General features: G+C 44.0%; 1 protein-coding gene across 3 annotated transcripts; it reads right to left on the bottom strand.

Annotated features, from left to right (window-relative positions):
* Positions 1-593: 593 nt before the first annotated feature.
* Positions 594-22,821, bottom strand: clstn3 (calsyntenin 3). Of its 3 annotated transcripts, none has more exons than XM_070965518.1 (19): positions 20,986-21,301; positions 20,816-20,833; positions 18,216-18,338; positions 16,510-16,720; positions 16,187-16,395; positions 14,908-15,057; positions 14,455-14,640; positions 14,085-14,372; positions 13,388-13,500; positions 11,528-11,687; positions 10,654-10,713; positions 10,366-10,514; positions 8,669-8,817; positions 6,213-6,439; positions 5,845-6,006; positions 5,014-5,159; positions 4,650-4,785; positions 2,825-3,009; positions 594-2,708 (listed from the first exon to the last, which is right to left on the bottom strand). In XM_070965518.1, exons 1-19 carry the CDS (start codon positions 21,206-21,208, stop codon positions 2,559-2,561), a joined length of 3,045 nt encoding a protein of 1,014 aa, XP_070821619.1. In that variant the 5' UTR covers positions 21,209-21,301; the 3' UTR covers positions 594-2,558. The 3 variants fall into 3 exon arrangements, with proteins under 3 accessions (XP_070821619.1, XP_070821618.1, XP_070821617.1); XM_070965517.1 differs by lacking the exons at positions 20,816-20,833; positions 20,986-21,301 and adding exons at positions 21,563-21,629; positions 22,454-22,821 and having other exon boundaries at positions 597-2,708; positions 10,666-10,713; XM_070965516.1 differs by lacking the exons at positions 20,816-20,833; positions 20,986-21,301 and adding exons at positions 21,563-21,629; positions 22,454-22,817 and having other exon boundaries at positions 597-2,708.
* Positions 22,822-23,043: the final 222 nt, after the last annotated feature.

Genomic DNA, 23,043 nt, shown 5'->3' with positions numbered 1-23,043 from the left:
CCATAATCCATTTATCTTCACCTGGACAAGCTGCTACACTGTATTGCTATTAATCCCATAGTGTGATATCAACCTCTTATATGAGGTTGCAGTGTGTAAGCAGCATTTTCTTGTTGAGGCTGGGAGTTTGTTTTAGGTACTACTGTTTACTTAAATCAAAGAGTGCTTTATATTTTATAAGAATGTTATGTTTGCATCTTAAACTGAAAAGTAACTCGCAACTCCAGCTATCAGATAGATATAGAGCATTAAAAAGTGCAATTTTTCCTTTGGTTGACACGTAAGATGTATGCACAGGTAAAGTGCAAGTACCTCTAACCACAATTTTACTCAAGTACAGCACATGAGTAGATGCACCTTGTGGCATTGCACCTCTGTAAATATGTCAGTGTGGTACTCCACATACTGTGTATGTATGTTGTAGTAGACTGGTTATTGGCCTAATAATAAGAAAATGTCAATTTACTGAACACATTTTAAAACTGTGATTCTTCTAAGTTACTTTTCATTTATGACCTCACTTTTAAAATAGTTTTAAAATGTTACAGCGTCATTTCAGTCAGAATCCTCCTCTAACAAGAAAGCTCTCTCGTGGAGACGTCATATAGTGTTTTTATTATGAATTTTGTAATGTTTTCTGACAGTTCTCAATAACAATTAGTCGGCATATTCCATGTCATCATTGTATCAATAATTACAGGTAATGTTCCAATAGTAACATAGTAATAATATAAGTTATTAATCAATGCAATGTTTATTCCTTCTTAACATCACACTCAAAAACGACAGGCTTTATTTACTGACAGGTTTAGCACTGCACATTGATAGGCTACAGAGACAGACAGCAAGAGACACAGAGGGAGAGGTGAGGGGAAAAGGCAGTGGGGCGGGGAGGGGAAGGTGAGGAGAAGCACACAGTTGTACATTCATTGAACCAAAGAAATCGGATGGAGGGGGAAATAAAAGAAGAAAAAAAAAGGGGTTCGTTTTGAAACGTGAAAAAAAAAAAGACCTGGAAACGTGAAAGATAAAATGAGTGAGACGTATCTAAGTATCACAACAACGTGCCCTCCTTTTTCTGTGATTCAGATATTGACAAGTTCTTAAATTACAACAATATTACACACAAAATTAAGAGACACTCATCAAGCCAGGGATTATCTTCCTTATCACTACTACTATTATTATTATTATTAATATACTGTTTTCTGATGCTGTAAAGGTGATTACTCAAATGGAAACAAAAAGTAAATCATAATCTGCTCCCTCTCAAAGTGTGCAGAAAAAGAGTGGCTGCAATAATAATAGTAATAACAATAATATCATAATATTCATCATTGTATGTACAGAAAATTCATTACAATCAATACAATCAAAACTGCCCAAGCTGAGCTGACATTCTGGAAACAGCAGGGGTAGCATTATGGAGTGTGTGTGTGTGTGTGTGTGTGTGTGTGTGTGTGTGGTTTTGTGTGTGTTTGCATGTAACCTCTTGCAGTTATTGTAAGAGCAGTGTGCAGTGAGTGAAACAGTGCAGTGAGAGTCATTTAGAGACATTCCAGCGGTCACTGTGAGGGGGGTCAGAGGTCAGGTCTATTGTAGATGGTCATGTTTTGTCATTTAGTGGCACAAGCTGAAACTTTGCAAAGACTCCAATTTGAACCAGAGAGCGCAGAGATGTAGCATGGGCTCAACACCTCGAGGCTTTTACTCTGCATCACTGGAGTACTGCAGTGGTACCAACTTGTGTAAAGGATGAGGTGTATGGTTGATAGTCCCCAAATCTTCGCTTCTCTTACCATCAGCTCCACATAAAATATAGCCAGGAGCTGAAGCACTACAGTCATCACAACACCAAAAGAAAAACACCTGCAAGCAGCCTGGTTTTTAGTTTTTATGAATAACTTTGAGAGTGGCTGTAATGTCTGACTCCACTGTCTTCACTCTGCAGTTAACGGTGGTTGAGGGATGAGTGGAGAGAGGAGGCAAAGAGGGAGAAAAGAGCTTGTGCACAGACTTCTGGAGTCAGTCTAATAAGGGAGTGCAGAGACATGTCGGGATCAAGGCTTTGTGTCTTTGCCTACAGATCTATTCAAGGCCTGCATGTTGCGGATTGTTTTCATGTTGTAAAGATTTCATTCTGTGTTCAATAACAAAAGATAGAATACAATCTTTTTTTAGAAAAAAAAAAAACAAAGAACAAAAGCAGTCTCATTCAACCAGTATTACACTATACAGACACATTACCATCTTGTGATTTAGAACTGGTGCACCACATACAATTTTGGTGGGGTTTGCTCAGGCGGTTAAATTACATTGACTGTATACATTGTGCCATAGAACATTTAGGTGGAGAACAACTGCCCGTTGTTGGCTATAGGTCACATATGGCGTTGAGTGTCAAGGGTATTACAGTGACTGTGTTGTGCGTAGTGGTTGTAAGCATACATTCCTTATACTAGTGGTGTCAGCAGTCGTTGATATTAAAAGTGTTGGAGTGTGTGACTGGTGATCCGGTTTGTGGTTTCCATGAGAACTGGTGCAGAGACACATGTGGCTCAGTAGCGACGGGCGTTGCCGTCCCTGCCCTCCTTCTTGATGATGATTCGCTGGTCGTCGCTGGCATCGTCGGGTGACTCTGCTACCTCCTCATCCTCCTCGCCCTCCCCCTCCGTGTCAGCAGAGATGCCCATACGGGACTCATAGGACTGTGTGAAAGAACGATGTGTGGATTAAAACAGGCGTGCTCGTTGATTACGATCACAGAATCAGAATTAGATATACTTTATTGATCCCAACAACAGCAACCTGTCTATTTTTTTACCTCCATAGGGTTGACGATGATGGTGAGGGCAGAGTCGTCCCATTGGCTGCTACCCTCCTTAGCCCCACCCCTGGCACCTTCACCACGGCGATGGATGGAGCGAATTCGGAACACACCGAGGATCACCATGACAACCAGGAAACCCACACATACCATAATGATGACGGTGGCTGCTCCTGGCACCACTGTAAACAAAAAACAGTGATGATTATGAGTAATGAAATAACATAAAGGGTAAGTCTGCTGATATTCTGTATTATTCTTATTGATGACAGATTAAATTAAAATGACAAAACCAACGCTGAATTCAGCCTACAAACAAGCATTGTCTGTGCAGCCAAATCATGATGTTGCTTATTCCTCTGCGCCATAGAGCTCCATTGTTGTCCAACAACCATTAAAAACACATGTGTGAGTCACATTGTTGCACTGGGTGACACATTCTTTCATGGTATGAGGAACACAGAAACCGTAGTTCATCATCCCATTATAGAAAATACTCACTAGACGGCCACATGTGTACTAATCCACCACTGAAAATAGTCCCTGACAAATGCACTATGTAGTCCTGTTTGAATGATCACTCAGGCTTCAAATATATGTGTAAATATTTGTAACCACTTTTTAAATATTTAAATCTTCTGCATGAACAAGTTGGCTTGGGGTATCATAGTCACAGTAGAGAAATCCATTGAAGGAAATTTCTCTTTTTGTAAAATCCTCCCTAATTTTCCTTCATATCCAGAGTGTGCAAACTCATGGATGCCATTTTTCATCACGCTACATTTGAACATATGTTGACCAAATTACTGTGTGCCTATGAGTGCCTATAGAAGCTCTGCTCCAAAAATCTTGCTCCATTCTGGGTATAAAAGTATGAAAAATGGCACCATTGATTAAACTAAACATGTCTTTAAAGGTAAATTTTAAATCTAACATTTGATGTTAGACTGTGTGATAATCCTATCAGCTGCGTAGCTTTAGTTAGACCATTACAAAAGTATTGGTTACACTGTCCCACCATGCACACTGCTCTTTAAACTGGCTCCGCATGTTCAGGCACCTGCCAGCATTAGAGTTCTGCTGCAGCCATTCATCAGCAGTAGGTCTTTTGGTTTTTTGATGAGGGTTTGTTGGCTGTTCCTCGCCCAAGGCATAAAACTAAAGCACTAAAGACTATGACTTTGACGATGCAGCTCCCAGACTTTGAAATTCTCTCTCTTCAGATTTAAAGGGGCCCTGTGGAGTTTTCTTGTAAACAAACGTTAAAAGTTATGTTTACATTTAGTGTTACTCTTCAAAAGTCGTTGTGTGTATCCTTGAGATACCTTTATATCCTTTCCTCGCTTATAAAACATTTGCGAAGCTTTAAATATTCTAAATTTAGAAATGTTTACATCCATATTTACTAGCTTGCAGTCTTCTGGTGCATTGCAGCGTATCTGACATTCACCTGTTGATACTGTGGCACCATTGGTAGGACATTTATTACATCACCCATGTGAGTATACATGTGATGAACAAAAAAATGACCCACTCATAGAACAGGCACTGCTAGATGTCTCAAACTCCACAGGTTGAGAGAAATACAACGAAGGTCTCTGTTTGGGGATCAAACTGCAGACACTGCGGCCACGTGGTATTCACCCCAACCATTAGGCTACCAGGGGTCCCCTAAGCTATCACTCTTACATTGTCACTGTGTTTCCGACATTTCTTCTGTCTTTTTTATTGCGAAACACTTTCTGACATCTGTTCTAGGACGGTGCTGCCTGTATTAAGGAATGTGACGGGGCAGGGAGGGCCGATGAGAGGGAAATGTCACCTGAGTTGCGGTGTGGATTGGGCAGGGTGTGTCCGCTCAGCTCTCCAGCATGGTGGGATGGATGGAGAAACTGCTGCTGGGAGGCAAGCAGGTGGGATGGGTGGTACAGACTGTCCAGAGAGTGCAGGAAGTTCACCTGCAGGAAGGACGAGAGAAACAGAGAAGAAGAAGAAAGAGTGACTTCACTAGCTATGTGGCTCAACCTGTGTTGGTGCCTCACGACAACCTTCAGCAATTCTCACAAGTCTTTTCACAAGTTAGATATTTCTACCTGTCACACAGGTCGAGGCAGAACTTCCATGCTCATATCTAATGGGTATGTCTGTCTTCATGTCAGTACCAGAGCTGTTACGTTCCTTCTCACCTCCAGAGTCAACTCATTGCTGGTGTATCTGCCATTCATCTCAGAGCAGGACAGGCGGAACCGCCTCTCGAAGCGGGCTGAGCCTTTGGCGAGTCGGTAGCGAACTGAGCGAAGGACGTCCTCGTACACAGAGATTGATTCCGCACCTGGAAGGAGCGCAGAAAACAAAAGAGGACAGGGACAAAAAAGAAGACAGGGAGTCAATACTGAGACGATACCTGTAGAGACAAGCAGGAGGAGAGAAAAGAAGTCTGCGGCTGCATATTGACAGCTGGGAGTGGCTGTATGGGATGGATGACTTAACATTTTTAGGTCATTGGGAATCTATTGTACAGAGACTTTAAAGTCCCTGAAAACCTATTTTCTAAATCAGCATCTTATGATGAAATATGAAGTCTTATATGAACGGGACTCATTGGAAAAAGATGATGCCACATATTTCTGTGGACCAATCAGGAGTCACACTAGTTATATTTGATGGGAGTTGTGGGCTTTTTGCTTCTGTCTGAACAAATCCTGATACAACCACACACACAGTCCTGATGAAGCACATTAGCTTAAGTTTTTGCCTCTTTCAAAATGAACTTTAATAGTCATTGCTGCTCTTTAATAGTTAATATTCAGTGTTCCAGACGCAAACAGACGAACACAGACTATTTATTGCAGGTTTTCTGATGTATTCTGTGGTCATTTACATGTTGTTCGTCTGTAACTCATTGTTAATGGGGCCTAGCTTGGCCAGGGGAGGATCATTTTAATGGCGTGATGCTTTCCGTTTGGAAAAAAAGTCTTCTATCACAGTTTGAAAATGTGCAGAATGCTTCACGGTACCTGTGATGGCAATATAAGCTGTAGTGTTGATGATTTCCAGTCCCCGCTCTCGCACAACGTCCATGTCCACCAGAAGCTCCTCCCTCTCTGGGTTTAGCTCCTCCCCCAGCGGTTGGACTTCACAGCCGTCCAAAGTATGAGCCACGGCGTCGGACATCAGGGCTACGAGGCGGTGGAGAGGAGACAAAAGACAACATCATTACCCCACTTTAAGAAACTAAGGATGCAGACTGCAGATGGTCGCTCATTCCCATATCCAGATATACAGACAAGTCTTAAGCGAGGGCTGTGTGCTGAACAAATACAAGAAATCTTTCAAATCTCCTGAAATTAGCTGAAGCACTGACGTTATTTAGTGAGCGACTCACCTCCACCCTCCATCCCCTGCGCAGCCGTGTTGACAGCATGAGACAAGGAGCAGACAATCCGGAGCTCAGGGAAAAGGGGGACGCCGCGGGGGCCTTCAAACTCAGGAGCGGGGCGAGCCAGATGAGGGCCGACCCCGGACAGCGAGATCTGAGGGGCGTCAGGCTGGAGAACCACCAGGTATCCTTCCAGCTGCTTCAGGGACAGGCAGCTCTCCTCGTTGAAACATCTGGCAGGGAGGAAGGAAGCGTGTGTTGTCAGACAGAGAAAGGGAAATAGAGGAGAAAATGTCATTGTTAGATAACTCAATTGATGCAATTAAATCGCTCTACACTTTAATCAGAGAGTCTGTTGTGTTATGCCACTGTCCTTGACCCATAAGCCTCAAGCAAAGATGAGGAGTGGATTAGAGTAGCCTGGTGAGCTCAATTCTTTTTATCTCCCCCCCTTGAGATTTTCATTCTGTCTTCACACTTGTAGTCTTCATTCTGCGTTCCAGTCAAACTCAAGTCAAAGGGGCAAATTTCCCAACTGAAAGCTTCAACTTCTGACCTCCACGTGCACCACGCGTTCCAGGTGCACGGCGACAAACTGATGTTTCTTTGGCAAGTGTAGACAGAATTAAAGTCTCAGCAGTGCCACCTCCTCGCATGTATAAACGGAAATGTACCAGAAATGTACCAGCCTAATACAGATACATCCTAGATTTTGGTTGGCTGGTTGGCAGTATATGAGGCAGTATAATCACCTCAGACCTGATCTGTAAACTCAGCACAGGTCCCCTTTAATTTCTCATCTGATGCCACCATCAGGTCAAATTAAAATTTGTCCAGTAATTTGGTTTATGACCAATCAGCTGTACTTTGTGTTAAGTGCTAAATTAGCAAATGTTAGTTTGCTCATGGGTTAAACTAAAACAGTGAACAAGGTACAAATTCCACCTGCTAACATCATCTGTTAGCATGCTAATATTAGCATTTGACTAAAAGCGCAACTAGCATGGCTGTAGGCTCTTCGTCTTTTTTAGTCTCTCAGATTAGCAACGCTGTGGCCGAGCGGTGCTAAGAAAGTTGGCTCGGAGATCATGTGCAAAAAGCTTTAAAGCCAGTGCAATGCTTTCTCAATTTATAGTCCCCTAATTTCACAACGCCTGTGGCTAACATGGCCCGTTGCGAGGCTGAAAATAGCAAATGTCAAACCACAGTAGCTTTGCTGTTACAAATTTAATTTTCCTGCCAGAAAAGTGAGAGCAAATCAGATTGATGACAGGCTGCTTACATATATTTATTCATCTACACTATAATTCAGCATCGTATTTGAAAGGGGATTAAGCAAAGTGTGTGTGTGTGCGTGCGTGTTACATTTCCACTATCAGAGTGAGCAGCTGCTTCTGTCGGCCTCTCCAGAAGGGCCTGCTGTTCAACCATCTGGGTGACTCCTGGCCTCAAATCAGTCTAATCTTCACACACGCAATAAAACACGCCAGAGAGAAAAAAAAACTATACTTGAGCAGAAACTGAAGGAAAAAAAAAATCTGTCCATGACCTTGAATCGTCGAGATGTTAAAAACAGTCGGTGGAAAAGAGCCCGGTAATCGTCTTAATCTTCTGAACATGTGACAAAAACAACAGCCCCAGAAGACGGTGATAAGAATATCTGCACCGCCACGGAGTTTGATGAGATGTGATTTGTCAGTAGGCAGCTAGTTAAAGCATTAACACACAATACAGCACATATAGTATCTGCTCTGGATTGTACTTCCCAAGGTGAATTAATATTTCATCAGCTAAAAGTGACTGCTAAAGCCAGAGAGCCAGTTCACAGTTGTTAAGCATGGTGGAGCACTGACCCGGAAACAGAGTTTGTGTGCTTTTTATTTTCACGGCCATGTGATTCAGCGTGATGCAGACTGAACCAGGGTCTCTGGGATTGTTTGGGAGCTGAACAGCCTTGTGCTGTCTGTCTGCCTGCAACCATTAAAGATACAGAAAAAACATCTCGGCAGCATGGGGGGGGGGGGGGGGGTTTCAGGTGAAAGTGCATGAGTAACATGATGATGACAGACAGGAGTGGCTCTCTCTTTCTAAATGGCTGACGCTAAAAAGGGAACAACTGGTGAAACATTGTCTTAAAGTTAATGGTTGAACACCCTCAGTCACTGCCCAAGCAAAATGAATTTGGCATCTGACACACATAAAGTTAGGTGGTAGCTGAGCGAACAAAGAGATAAGATATTCCTTGTTATCTTTGCCTTTGACACATTTTCTATGTAATCACGCCACAGCAGTTCTTATCACAGCTGAGGAGCAAGGTCCGCATTTGATGAGTTCAATGTCAAAGGAGCGAGCAGAGTCCAGAGAGCGACGCTTGATTTGACTGCCGCAGACCGACGCTCAGATACTCAGGAAAGCAAGTGTCTCTTATCTATTTGTGTGTATCTACGTATGTGTTTTTGTACCTGAGCGAGGTGGTCAGTTTGAGGGGTCGCACTCCAGGTGTGGCGAAGCGTAGAGAGTTTCTGTAGGTGACCTGCTGCACTGCACGGTTGAAGCTCTCGATGTCGTCTCCCTCCAGCACTAAAACTGACTGGCTTGGGTTCACATGAACCTGCAAGGTCAAAGGAGAGGCTTGAAAATCTAAGTTTGCATTCACTGGCCTAAGAGGACGTCATGTCACCAAGGGTTGAGATAAAAGTGGAAGCTGTAGAAAAGGTTAATCTTCTTGAATCTTAGTCAATAACGAAGAAATAGTATTAGCAGACACATGACTTTATGATACACAGATTAAGACACATCCACAGACCAAACACTCCAAACCACCACTAGAGGAGGTCAGACACACATTTGGCAAGATAACAATAAGTAATTATGGTTGTGTTCACAGTTAAAGGACAGGTATACTATTTTTCAGGTGTCTTCATGTTGAGGGAAACAGGTTTTTCTTGCTGCCATGACTCTGCCTGTTTAGACTTGACAAACTGTGAACTTATTCCTATACACCTATCAACAGACAGACCATAAACAGCAAGTAGGAAAGCAGAAATAAATCAATGGGCACACAATCCTTGTGACCAAAATATTATCATCTTCTTCTTCTCACACAAACTGAAAAGGTTCACCTCATATGCATAAAATGCTTAACATGTCTCAAATCTGAAAATACAATAAGAAACTATGAACTTGCAATTTGGAGAAATGTGTAGACATGGAGGAAGTGCTGATGTGGACTGTTATCATTAATATTGTGATTTACAGATTACACTACATTAGATACTGCTCATATGTATAAACTACAGATAACAAGCAGTATCACACCCAGATCTATAAGCTATTTCCACATGCACACGCCCCCCAGCGGAGCCTGAAGGCATCGGCTCATACTCTGTGTGAAGGTTGTGGTTTAGGCCCCGCTTCCTCATCGCCTCCTGATGAGGTTCCACTTAATGTGGGTGTTTTGGATTTAAAGGCTGGGCACTTTAAGCCAGAGAGGGTTAATGAGGAGGAGGATCTGAAGTCATAGAGCTGCACCTCAGTGGATTACATGACAAGAAAACAGGAATTTTTATAAAAACAAAATGCTTTGGACTTAAAAACAGAGATTCGTAGATATATATTGTTTCTACTGCGTTATATATTTTCTGCTGTGCAATTGTACAAAACACTGTATTTTATTATGCATATCTTACCATGTGCATGCATCTTTTTGTAGATAATGTACATATATAGTTGATTTTATTTTGTATCCCTTTCTATTTGTTCTTTTTCTGCGTCTCCTTTTTTATTCTTGCTATTATTGCTGTCTGTAACAACGTGATTTAGTTTGTTGATTAAGTCATATCGTTTCTTATCTTGATTCAACTTATTTTATCCATTAATGAACATTTTGTATATTTTGTGAAGAACTTTTCTGATCAGCTGGTTGTAATATTGCATGTTTTGTAGTTACATTTCTCTTGTAACTGTATTTATGGTCAAGGAGCAAACACTGTATTTCGCAAATTTTATTTCAGAAAACTAATATAATATTGTTCCAAGATGGATGAAAACATCTGGTGACTAAAGTGTGGTGAACTGGAGAAGAGCACTGTAATGTGCTTTAATTTTGAAGGTTAAAAACAGGACTTTCCACAAAGTCTTCAGTTCTCTGAGGCGTTACCTTCATGCCTGAGCCCAGGGTCTCCAGGTCTCCAAAGTCCAGGCCCTCCCTGCAGGCGTAGAGACACTCGACCACACTGTGAGGCTCCACGCTGCCGGGACGCACCGTCACCCCCGACAGCAGGCCGTGGTAACCGCCCACATACTTGACTAAAGACCAGGGACAGTCCAGCATGAACACCCCATTTCTATTCTAATATGCACATAAATAATGCACCAACAGTGACACAGCAAAACAAACAGACTGCACACCCTCATGCTGACAACAGTGTGAAAACAGCGAGGTCACCTGAGTCTTTACCCTCTGGGATGGTGTTGTTTAGTATCTCCTTCTGCTTCTCTTCAGGCTCTGCAGGGAAAAGCAGTGAGGAGCAAAGGGGAACAGACAAAGAGAAAACAATGAGGCTCGCTGAGAAACACACTTCAATCCGGTGAGGTACGAAAACAAAGCGAGAGCAGGACTGAAGGTGCCAGAGACTGACAGTGAGAACGGGAAAAATAATAATAACACGAGCAGGTGCAAGTGAGAAAACGCAAGCAGGAAAACTGCAGATGATATTCAAAAACACACCGTCTCCTCATTATCTAGCAGCAGCTGTTGCCAAGCAGGCAGCAGAGCGGCTTCCACTATGGACTGGAAGACTGTGAATGCATATGTGTGAGTGAGTGTGTGTGTGTGTATTTGGCTGCTAATTGGCAGCCAGAGTTTCCCACTTTAACCAGCGGTTCGGGTGTAAGTGGCTGATGGCTGTCTGGCCCTCATGTTGTTCTGCTGCCCTGAATAATTGATGAGTCAGTTATATTATTAGCCCTCAAAGACCAAATGCATCAACCAAATTGTAACAGAGTGGAACGAGGGAGTGAGTGACGCGAGGCAAACTGTCTCCGCTGATTGTCTTAAGGTGCCTTGTGAGGATTCATGAGTTGCTGGTGCTCACGCCAGAAATGTCAGCCTGCTATCTTTGGTGACGTTTGACATTTCAGTGACGGAGGAAGCAATTGCTGCTCATAGCATTTATGCGAAGGGATAAAAAAAAAAACCTCAACAGAAATTAAAACAGGATTCCTCGCTGTCTGTTTGCATTCATTTCTGTCGAAACCCGTCATTAAGCTGGGATGAAACACATGCCAGTTGTGGATTCACTCAGCATAAATTTCCTCACCCCAGCAGGCGCCGATGAACATCCTCTGGCGGGGGGCGGGGTTGGGGATGGCTCCGTTGTCGTGGATGAGGGCGGGGTCGAAGGTCACGCCATCGACGTACAGGGTCACGGAGGGGAACTGGACGCTGAGTGAAAGATGATGCCACTCGCTGTCACACACCTGTTGGTCAGAGATAACACGGAGTCAACACGAGGCTGAGCGGAGGAGACAGCTGGACTCACAGTCTACTGGTTTTTGAGAATCAGTGGTGGAAGAAACACTCTCTTACAACTAAAACGGCTGCATTCATAGCGCGACTTAACTAAAAGCACAGAGGTATTAACAATAAAATGTACTTAAAGCATAGAAAGTGAAAGTACTCGTTCTGCTGAAAAATGCCTCCTGGGACTGATTCATCATTATATATTAAATTATTGATAATGCTGTTATTGTTGTAGCTTTAACTACTTTATGTACACCAAGGCAGTTAAGTGTTGGCTCCCCTCCAAAGGGTCAGAAAGAAGAGGAGGAAGAATAAGCTTCTGCTACATAAATTTGCTTCTTAGATGTTTCTTAATCTTTGCTTTTTTTGAACAGTTATTTAAATGAAACCTTATTAGAAGTTTAGAGGGGAAACATCTCTTTGGTGGAAACTGCTGCCTGCTCATAGACATCTGAAATGTGACAGGAGGCCCCCAAGTAGCTCTTCTGCAAGAGGCTGCATCCAAACCGTTTGGCAGCCACTGGTTTTAATCTTTAACACTGTGTCGTAATTTACAAATTCATCATGTTTTTATTGTGAAATCTTAATCGGAGAAGTAGCATCTATCTGCAGCAGTCAGGTAAATACTCAAGTAAAACACAAGTACTTCAAAACTGTGCTGAAGTAAATGTACTTAGTTTCATTCCACCATCTACTGTATGTAAATTCCTGTACATGTTTGTTTGAGCTCTCTCTATAGAGAGGGGCGACGTCAATACAAAGAAGAAAGGGAATTATAGTGACAGAGGGGCAGGAAAGAAAGACCGGGGTAATAAGATATCGTGGTTCAGACAGAGGGATTTGACAAATCTTCTCTGTATCAGCTCAGCATCCTTTAATCCATGTTCCTTCAATCTGTCTGGGACCAGTGGTTTCAGTCAAAACAAACCCCGTCACCCAAAACCCCCACGCCAAGCCACACACACTCACTTAGGTATGTAAGTTTGCCACATGATCAATAGTCGAAATACCTCGCTTGGAACCATTTTACATATACATTTTTCATGTATTCTGCACCGCTGCACACATGCATCACTGTTAACATTTACATGGAGCTCTCGGCTGAAAAAACATGAATATGATGCTGAGTTTGTGTTGTATATAATTCATGGAAGAAGAAGCGAAGATGTTTAAGTGCCCGGCTGAGATCTGATGTTTTAGCACTTCATGTTGAAACTGTCTGGATGAAAAGGAAAATTAATCCCATTTTGGTTTTTACTGCTTGTTATTCTCCTTACTGGGAACTGCACAATACTTAATTTAGTATGACAAAAACCGAAATTGATTTTCTGAACACGGATGATGCACAAATATTGAGTTGCATTTAAAGTATCCAGTTACTTGGAGCCTGGAGATGGAAAAAAGACCTTAATGAGGATAAACTCTGGGCTTGTATCTCTTCTTTTCATGTGAAATGTTTTCACATAAATATACCATTTGAAAGAACATAAAATTACTCATAATATTCCAACTGATGCTCATTTTTCCCCCCCTTTTGTTTTTGTATTAGCGGAGGATGCTGCGTTTCCTCCATTTCAGTTTAATTTCAAGGTACAAATAATGAAGAAACAAGTGCAAGTGAGAACATCAAAGCTAAGAGTTGCAGCTCCCCCAGTACCTGCTCCAGTTTCCACAAGAACTTGACGGGCCGTGCGGCGGAGACGTCGGGCCAGTAGAAGAGAGAGAGGCGGCAGCCGTGGACGGACAGGGAATAGTGGGAGAAGGAGTCGTCTGTGGAGCAGAGAGCGGAGGAACAGAAAATAATTGGAGGGTCAGTGTGGTCTTGTCAAACAGTGTTAGAAGGCATTTCTTGAGAGAATAACCAATAAAAAAAGAGAAATGAGTTTATTTTAGATTTTAATCTTCGATTTTTATCTTTCTTACTCGTGACTTTTATGGCTGTTTTGACTGAGGGGAGGTTTGCTGAACATGCTGCTTTTTTAGCACTGCAACCTTCAAAGTCCCACAGTTCACACGATGCACACAATCATCTGCCTGGCACAATTACAGCGCTTTATTGTTCTTATGCTGTGTCCACTTGGCTGCTCAAGTGTAGCTGCTGGGTTTATGCGTCTCTCTCAAGAGCACCTTGATAGTAGTTGTTGAAGCTATAAACAGTTTTACACCCTCCTCAGCCCCTCCTGAAGTTCTGGGGATTTGAGTCTGCAAACTTCTGGGGGTTCAATGTCTGATATGTGAGTAAAAAAGAGGGTTTTTTTTAGCTTTTCAAACCAAATTTGCACACCGTCCTCTCCGCACATTTGAAAACACTCTTAAAATTACATTAAATCCTACAACTGTTTGTTATAACGCACCGTTCCTGACAGTACTGCACACAATAGTCTCCTCCTCCTTGCGATTTCCTCTGGTCTGAGTGGTCGTAGGTTGGATGTTGGCCCCGCCCCTTCTCATCCACAGCTGCAGGGTGAAGTGGTCGCCCGATAATGCCCCGACTACCGAGTCCGGCACCACGGCGACGTGGTTGGACCCGTTAAAGGAGAAGACCAGAGATGAATCAGAAGAGGGGAGAGTGGGAAGAGCTGAGGTCCAGTTGGAAGCCGGTGACGGAGGCGGGAGGAGGTCGACTTCACCCCTGACAGCGCCTGATGAACGAAACAAAGACATCAATAAAAAGGGACCCCGTCCTCTTAAAATATTCACGTGTTTCCATAAAGCAGAGCTCACCGCACAGTCGTCGCACAGATCTGTCAGAGTAGCTGTCTCTGTCGCAGCCCTTCCCGATGTGGCCGGTCTGGAGCTCTACGGTGGCCTGGATGTTCCACACAGTCTCTTCGCAGGTCTCCAGATGCAGGCTGGGGAACAGGGGGATGCTGCCTGACCCAGGTGTGTACTCCACACGTTTGGTCCATCCTGAAAAAAGTGTAATATGTCCAAATTTATATATATTTTAAAACACATATAGCAGAATAAATGTCAAAGCAGCTGTAAATTTGGGGAAAAATTGTTGAAATCGTATTGTACGGTGATTCATCTAAGTGGCAGCCCAAGCACATTCCAGCTAAAAGTGAAAGTTTTGATAAAAAAGCAACAGATTCAATGACTTAAACACATCTCTGTAGCCTCCCAACAGTTAGTCAAGGACGGCAATAATCTGAACAGACATGCAGCGTTGCTCACCGATCCAGCCGGGTTTGCAGGACGGCTTGACCGTGACAACAACCTGGGCATCAGCCTGAGCACGGTTCTTTCCACAGTCAAAGGCGGTCACCCAGAAGGTGTGAACACGCTGACGCTTCGAATCCAACGGCTCGGTGTTCTTAATGTTACCTAGGAGACGGAGAGGAACAAAGACAGAAAGGACAAGAAATAATGAAACGCAGAATAAAAGAGAGACAGAAATAGAAGGACTTAGTCATCATCAACAAGCTCACATATTTGAAAGAGTGGCACAAATGAGCACTCATTGATAAAGCATCTAACACCACATGTACACATGAACACAGCCAGCATCCTGTTCAGTGCGCTGTATTCAGGGGTAGGAAAAAATAGAAAAGAAACAGTAGAGGATAAATTGCACAGTGCAAAATGAAAACTGAAGGGTGTTTCCTGTTTTTAAGAGATAAAGGCAGCAGCGATTCACTGTGATAGGCTGACAGCGCTCAGCGTGCCAGCTGTCAAACAATAGGTAAGACAGAAGATGCTGTGACATGGCGAGAGGAAAAACAGAGGGATGAAAGAGATAGTGGCGGCAATAGAAACAGACAAAGTAAGGGGAAAAAAAAGAATAGACAATGACAAGCTCGCAGCATCTGAACATGGCTGGAACAAAAGGCCTCTGTGCTGCTGTACCAGGCTGACCCAAAAAAGAAAAGGAGCCGCTCATCCTCTGCAAAACCCTCCAAGTCCAGGACGATTCTGCAGAGTCATACTAAAACAGGGTCCTGCTCAGCTGCTGTGTCACATCGCAACTGATCTCCCACCAGCCGCTCGACGGACACAATCATGACAAGGAGGAATTTAGAGAATCTACGAGCAGCCGGGAACAAAAGGATGCTATATTAAACCGAACAGCTGCTGCAGTGTTTATGCAGAGATCGAACAATGGTCCGCCCACACAAAGTCTATTTTAACATCTTTTGGTTTCTACCTGTGAGGGAATTAAGTACCTGCAATTCACTCTGTCGCTATGCAGACATCAATACCTCAGCAGTGTGTGGTGTGTGTGTGTGTGTGGTTTTCATGTATTGAGTACATCCGGAGTTTAGGAGTTGAATACTGAACTGGATATTGAATTGAAGGATTCTGCACAGAGCAGATAGTGGAGGCAGCTGAAATGGAAAATAATATGGTGGCTGGTGGGAGATACTGCGTTTCTGTGGCACAGAAAGACAAATATTAATAGGTCTGCGAGCCCGACGCCCGTTGATTTACTGCTACGAGATAAAACACATCTCACCATCGTTGTCAATAGCGAAGGGCACATTGGGAGTGATGATGTCATAGAAGCAAATCTGGCTGTACTGTGGGGAGCAGTCGGCATCCAGAGCCTCCACGCGCACGATTCGGTCAAACAGACGCCCTTCTGGGACCGAGGCCTCGTAGCGACGCTCCACGAACACGGGGGAGAACTCGTTGACGTCATTTACACGAACGTGGACGGTGGCCCTGAGGGAAGGAGGCGCGGGAAGCAAAACACAAGCAAGATGCATTATTGTAACAACAGCGAGCGGGCAGAGGAGGCTCAGGGCTGTGTGAAGTGGGGGGAGAGGGGGGACTCACTTGTGGGATTTCTTGCTGTTGACTCCATCGGGTCCCTCTCCGCAGTCGTAGGCCTGGATGGTGAAGCTGTGCTCCCGCTGGCTCTCACAGTCCAGCGGCTCCTTGGACCGGACCAGACCCTCTCCGGTGGAGCGGTCCAGAACCACCGCTTCAAACTGGACCGAACCGGAACCTGAAGGGCCGTTATGAACCCGGAAGCCACAGATTTCACCTGGGAGACGGGAGGGAGGACAATAACTCAGATTGAAGATGCTATGAATCCAAGTTTTTTAATGAATAAACTGTGAAATATCCGGTATAATAATAATATCTTTCGTTAACTTCCTATTGTTTAGAATGTGATGATTTTTGTCTGACTTGGAGAAAGTTATTATTTTTGCTTTGAACTGATTATTTTGACTCGAGCGGCAAAGCCTGCTCACAGCTTATGCAAAACGCTGCAGCCGTAACAAATACAAAAGATCATGCAAACCCAAATTCACCCTCTGTGCACTGGCCTCCGGGTTATTTTAGATTTTTTTCCTTTTTAGACTTTACTCATTAAAGCACTCTGTCTCCAGCACACAATTGTGAGCTTTGTGCCCGAACATACCTGCACTCAACCTTACATCCTGCTGCAAAACTCTGCAGTCTAGACACAAAACTAAAGGAGATTGTGAATTTCCTGTCAGCGCCCCCAAGCTTCAGAACAGCCTTCCTATTAAAATTCAAATTGCTGCCTCAGTGATTCCTTTAAGTCTCTAATAAAAACTCCAGTATTAGGTTCTTTCTGTGCCCTGCCACCTCTTCTTATGACTGTCCCAATCATTTCTTTTATGTCGATGTTCTTTTTAGTATTTTACTGCGAAGCTGTTTGTAATTTTGATTTGAAATGTGCATTACAAAGAAAGGTTTTCATTATTAGCGTGACAGCTACTACGACCAGTGACATAAAACCAGATATTGAATCAATCAGCCCACCGTCTGGCCAAGATGTCCACAATCTAAGTAAAGACGAAGGACATATCAGGCTAACTGAATTAATTGAGATAATTTATCCTGATATTCAGTCGATTTAAAGCCTGTTTCAGGATATCAGGGGAGTGCAGACAGATATGTAAGGGATTCCTTTAAGTAGCACTTAATCTTATACAAGCAATCATCACAAGACTCAAAATAAAAGCCCCTGTATAGCACCTGGCCGACATACTTTGAAGGTGGGAAGGTTCTGGCTCAAACAGCTAATTTCCTCTTCCTTCTTGACACGATCCCAATAAATTTCAGGGAGCTCTCGTAATTCTAGTCCATCTATTATAATTTGACTGAACATGGTTATTTCCAGGAGTGCACACGCGATAACCTTATTTCATCAGGGCGCAGCGGCAGAGCGCTGCCGACTGCTCCTGAGATGAAGGGTTGAATTACACTATGATGGTCTAAAAATAGTGGACTCTGTGACTGAATACGTTGCCTTTAATATTTAGGCCGTCTATTGGGAAATATGGCTGGAAATGGCAGTGAAAAACCTGCGTCATGTTTACTATTAAAGCCCAAGCAAGGCCTGCTGAGATAAGTTTTAATTTGGCTGGGCGAGCGCTTGATTTGACCTATTTTTCACAGTTGCCAGTTCCTTGGATGTTCGAGCAAATTCACGGAATAGTTGAAATATTTTGAGCTTTTTTTTTTTGCCAGCTCTCTTGCATGATGTTTGCTGCTGTTGGTGTTACCAGCGTAGTGTAGCGGAGCATCTTTGTCCAGGGCAAAGAGAGGGGGATTGAGCAGCACGGTGTTGTCGTTCTCCATGACAATCCCCTGGTACTCTGTCTCGATCCATGGCTTGTGCTTATTGGCTGAACGGCACAGAGAAGAGGAGAGACCGAAGAGGCTTTGGGTTAAATGGAGCAATTAGAAGGAACCAACGTGTCTATTTTTAACACTCCATTATGGGCGAGGACATAGTGAGAGTGTGCATGAGTGGAAAAATACACAATGTATGCATGTGTGTGACCACAAAGACACTGTTTAATCACATTCGCGGCCTTATAGATCCCCCTCTTTCTTCCTCTCTCCATACAGACCTCACAGCTGAAAAGCGCCACTCTGCACACCTCCCTGGTTGGCAGTGTAATTAAAGCCAGTCAGATTTCACCTTATCACACACAGAGGGGTATATTGCTCATATCAATCAGGCAAACTGACCCGCCACAGGCGCCGCGCAGTAACGCACTAGAAAAACAGCCGAGTCAAAATCAAATGCCTGAGGTTTGCTGTGAATTTAACCTTTAATTGCGAATTAATTATTCATCCCTGTGCTGAATGTTCAGCGCCGAATGATCAAAGGCCAACTTAATGAGCCAGAAGGATGACGATTTTACACTCCAGCAAAGAGCAAAAACAAAAGCCGGAGTGCCTCCCCTCTGTTGTCCTCAATCTCTGAACGCTGAAGCGACAGAGTTGGAAATCAGACAAAGGCGCAAGACTTGTGTTAAGCAATTGCTTTGTTGTCTAGACTGTGAATTTTCCAGAAAATCTGACTGGAACTAATGTCGCTGTCTCGTCTGTGAGATGAGAGTCAACAGAGGAAAGTGCTACCGGTTCTAAATCTGATCAAACTTCTCTCTCTTCAAAGACAGGGCTGGGTATCGTTCAAATTTTACGATTATTGAGCCAATACGCACAATACCCTTTATACCGTTTTAATACCAGTGCAACTAATAAAGCACCATATTTAAGATCAGTTTGGAGCTGCTTTACTTGGCCGTTTCCATTTCATGCGACTTAAAACTTCTACTCTGCCATATTTCAGAGGGAACTACTGTACTTTTTACTCCACGACATTTATTTGACAGATATACGGTCGCTGGGCTGAACGACAGGCAAAGGAAAATCATATTGTGATTATCTTGACAAATGTGACTGCGATGAGTCACAGATTTTACTTTGAATGGTAATTTTTTATATTTCGTTTTCACTGGAAATAACGGAAAAATGCTGACGCTGTGACTTTTGCTGGGGTCTGTACCAAACGAGCACGTCCCCCCTACGTCTGGAGAGTATGGGTTGCGGGTCGAGGCATCGCTGCAGCATCATAATGCTTCATTTATAATCGTTGTGACGCATTTTACCGTTATTATAATATTGCAGCTCCTGCTATTAGGACTGTAATTGTTTTAATGAATCAATTAATTGTTCAGCCCTTCTGGTAACTAGTTAAAATTAGCTCAACCTCAATCAGCTACAACATTAAAATGCTACATACACAGTAACAATATCCGTAATAATAATAATAATAATAATCCAATAATGTAATACACCGCTCCGAAGGAGACCATTCTGCTGCCTAATGAGTACCAGTTCAAGCTAAAACAGGGTGTTAAGTTGCTTCAAGAGCAAATCTTAATGATAATAATCAGAAATGAAATTTCGAATGCAGGACTTGGACTTGTAATGGCAGATTTTTAGCTACTTTTAGAGGTGAAACAATTAAATGACTGATTGAGACAACTGACAGAAAAATTATATGTGATATGTTTGCTTCTCAGATCTGAGGATTTGCTGCGTTTATTCATTTTATATCATAATTAGGTGAACATCTCTGGGTTTTGCACTGTTGCTTGTTAGAAAACAAGCAAATCGCTGACATTTACTGGGCTTTAGAAAACTGTAAGAGGATTTTTTTCTCCTGACTTTTTGTGCACCAAATCATTAATCAAGACAATAATGATTTGGATTAAATTATTAAATCCTCATCTAAGAAAATAGCTGTTGGTTGCAGTCTTGGCTACTTTGACTTGAGTATAAAAGACCTCAATACTCTTCCACCACTGTTAATCTCTACAAAACGTATTTTTAATTCAACAAAAAAGCTAAAATTCTCAAATGTTCAAGCAGATGTGCCAGAACTCAGCCTGACACCGATTTGAGTGTGGAAATATCTGACCACAGAATAAGAAAAGAGCACAAATCTGACCACGGCTTTTGATCGTCGGGCTAATCGTGGTCGAAAAGGTTCGAAACCCAGCCCTGATCAATTCATCGTCTCCTCTCAAGGTCCAGCCTGACACCGTGTCCTCCTCCTCCTGTTTCCACAGTCCTCTGCCATGTCTCTTTTTTGCTCATTTATCTCCCGCCCTCTGTCCCCTCGGCTGATCTCCTCCCTCCCTCCCTCCTTCCCTCCCTCCCCTGCTCTGCTATATAGCATTAATCTGAGCATCAGGCCTGTGGATTACATCCGGGATTACAGATTGAGAGGCATCCCATTCCATCTCTGTCTGTCTCTCCTGGCACTCTTCCTCTCTCTGTCACTCTATCGCTCCACAACGCTCACCCACCCCTCCTCGCCTGTCTCACACACACACACACACACACACACACACACACACACACACACACACACACACACACAGTATATACACAGACGCTCCGGTATCTTGTGCTTTTCCTGTTCCTTTTCCCTTGTGTCACCTGATCTCACGTACCACCTCTCTCCAACACCACCTCCTCCTCCCTTCTTATCAGCCTGCGCCTTTTCGGCCACGTCCTCTCCTGTCACAGCTCCTTCTCCTCTGTCTCTCTCTCTCTCTCCCCCCTCGCTCTGTGTTTCCCTGACACTCCATCTCTCCTTCAATCTCCTCGTCTCCTCTCCTGCATCACTCCCCTCTACCTCCCTCTCTGACATTCTCCCTCCACGCTGTCTGTTTCGTTCGCCTTCCCCCGGCATGATAATCGTTGGAACAATGATGTTGAATCAGAGTCATGGTTATCCAGGATGATAAGTCTGCTATGGAGGAGGAAACAGATTTATCATCCTCTCAGAGTCACAGCACTGGCGAACAGGCACATGCACACAAAATATTTCACCACATATGAACGCAGTCTCAAATGCACTGTTTACAATGAGGAAGCTGAAGCGATGTGTTATTATTAGGGACAGCAAGAAAGCCATCAGGAGCATTTCAGGGTACAACAGCCACAGCCCTGCCCAAGCACCTTGACAGGTCCGTGTGCTCCCATGGCAATCTAAACCATCATCTCAACACTTCACAATTAACAGTCAAAAGGATGAGGAACTGACCTTTGTTGCCAGTGGCAACCGAAGTCAAGCAAAGGAGGAAGAAGGAGAGAAATTTCATTCTGTCCATCTGAGGGAGGAAAGGAAAGGAGAGGTAGAGGGGGGCAACAGGGTGGGGTGAGGAACGGGGGAGGAACACAGTACATGCATCAACAACTGATCAGCACTGGAAGAGACAAGACAGAATTACATGAGGCCCATCAGAGGCTTTCACCGCTGGGTTCGTGCAGCGAGACACAACTCGTGTGACATGTATGGAGGCCGAAGAGACGCCCTACATCGTGAACTTTGGAGCTGCACACTGAGTGAGCACTAATAAACCAATAATCCAGAATTGTTTCACCACAATGCTGCTCTCTGGCTTCCCTCAGTCAGTCTGACAGGCTTGCAGTTGCAGAGCCTCGAATATCCGGAGCGTGCACGTTACCTGGTCGTGATGGAAGAGGTTTAGCATGTGGCTGTGTGGGTGTTTTCTCCTGCTTTAATTGCGGTGTGTTAGGTATAGAGAGAATGCAGCTGCTGTCTGGTGGCGGTGGTCACAAGTGAAAAATGAGGTGGCTTTCAGCTCTCATTGACATAACAAGGCTCTACGTTTTCTCCACTGCTGCAGTCCTTGATGGGCTACGGGACAACATCCACTGTGGATGATTGCATCAAAAAGGAGCAAATGTAGAACAGGAGGCTCCATCTGTGCACAGGTTGCTCAGGCTACACATAACATCCGAGAGCAGAGAAACATGCTATGCGACAGTAATCAGCCCATTGACATTACAGGCTGGTATTGACACACATTACCAGCTTGGGCTCCGTGACCGCCTTGAAGCCACGTTGAGAGCCTGAATCTAGGATGTCGCAGACACGAAGGTTGGCCGATGCTGCCGATTTTGACATTACCGTGGCGAGTGCGGTGATGCTCCTGGTTGGTACCCAGCCTCTACGCTCGCAGCATCCGCCTCTCACGCCCCTGCCGCTCGGCTCGGCGATCCCCCGCAGGCTGGAGACAAACCTCCGGGTTAGAGAGGACGCGCAGGTGCTCTGGACGGAGAGATGGCAGGGGTATATTTCAGCCTGACGTTAGACTCGGTGATGAGGTGTGAGGAAGATTAAGAGACCGATGGATGCCCTTGTTTTTTCGGCTCTACGGAGGAGAGGGAGGAAAAAAAGCGGTGGTAATATTACGCTGGCGTCCCCTCCCTCTCGGCGCTTCTTAACCCGCCCACACTGCGTCCTTCTCCCTCTCCATCTCTCTCTCTCTCTCTCTCTCTCTCTCTCTCTCTCTCTCCGGCCCCCACCTCCTCTGTACCAGACTGCTGCTCTGGCTTTTTTTTTTTTTGGCTGCACATTGAGAGTGACTCAGACCTCAACACAGCAATTCATCACATCACGTTACTTTTCAGCTCGAGACCTGCCTGATGAGTGACACACTTGACACTTAAAAAAAAAAAATACATATTTATGAATTGCCATATTTCCCACCGCTCAAG

The sequence above is a fragment of the Chaetodon trifascialis genome, chromosome 7, assembly GCF_039877785.1.
Source record: "Chaetodon trifascialis isolate fChaTrf1 chromosome 7, fChaTrf1.hap1, whole genome shotgun sequence".
Taxonomy (NCBI): Eukaryota; Metazoa; Chordata; class Actinopteri; order Chaetodontiformes; family Chaetodontidae; genus Chaetodon; species Chaetodon trifascialis.
Note: the sequence above shows the minus strand (reverse complement) of the source record. Positions and strands in the feature narration are given on the sequence as shown.

Excerpts from the sequence above, each read along its gene's own strand:
- clstn3 (XM_070965518.1), bottom strand. The coding sequence starts at position 21,208 with ATGCCGGGGGAAGGCGAACGAAACAGACAGCGTGGAGGGAGAATGTCA. Across the intron at positions 14,641-14,907 it reads CTGCAAACCCGGCTGGATCG|GATGGACCAAACGTGTGGAG; the intron begins GTGAGCAACGCT and ends CACTTTTTTCAG. Across the intron at positions 10,515-10,653 it reads CCCAGAGGGTAAAGACTCAG|TCAAGTATGTGGGCGGTTAC; the intron begins GTGACCTCGCTG and ends CCTGGTCTTTAG.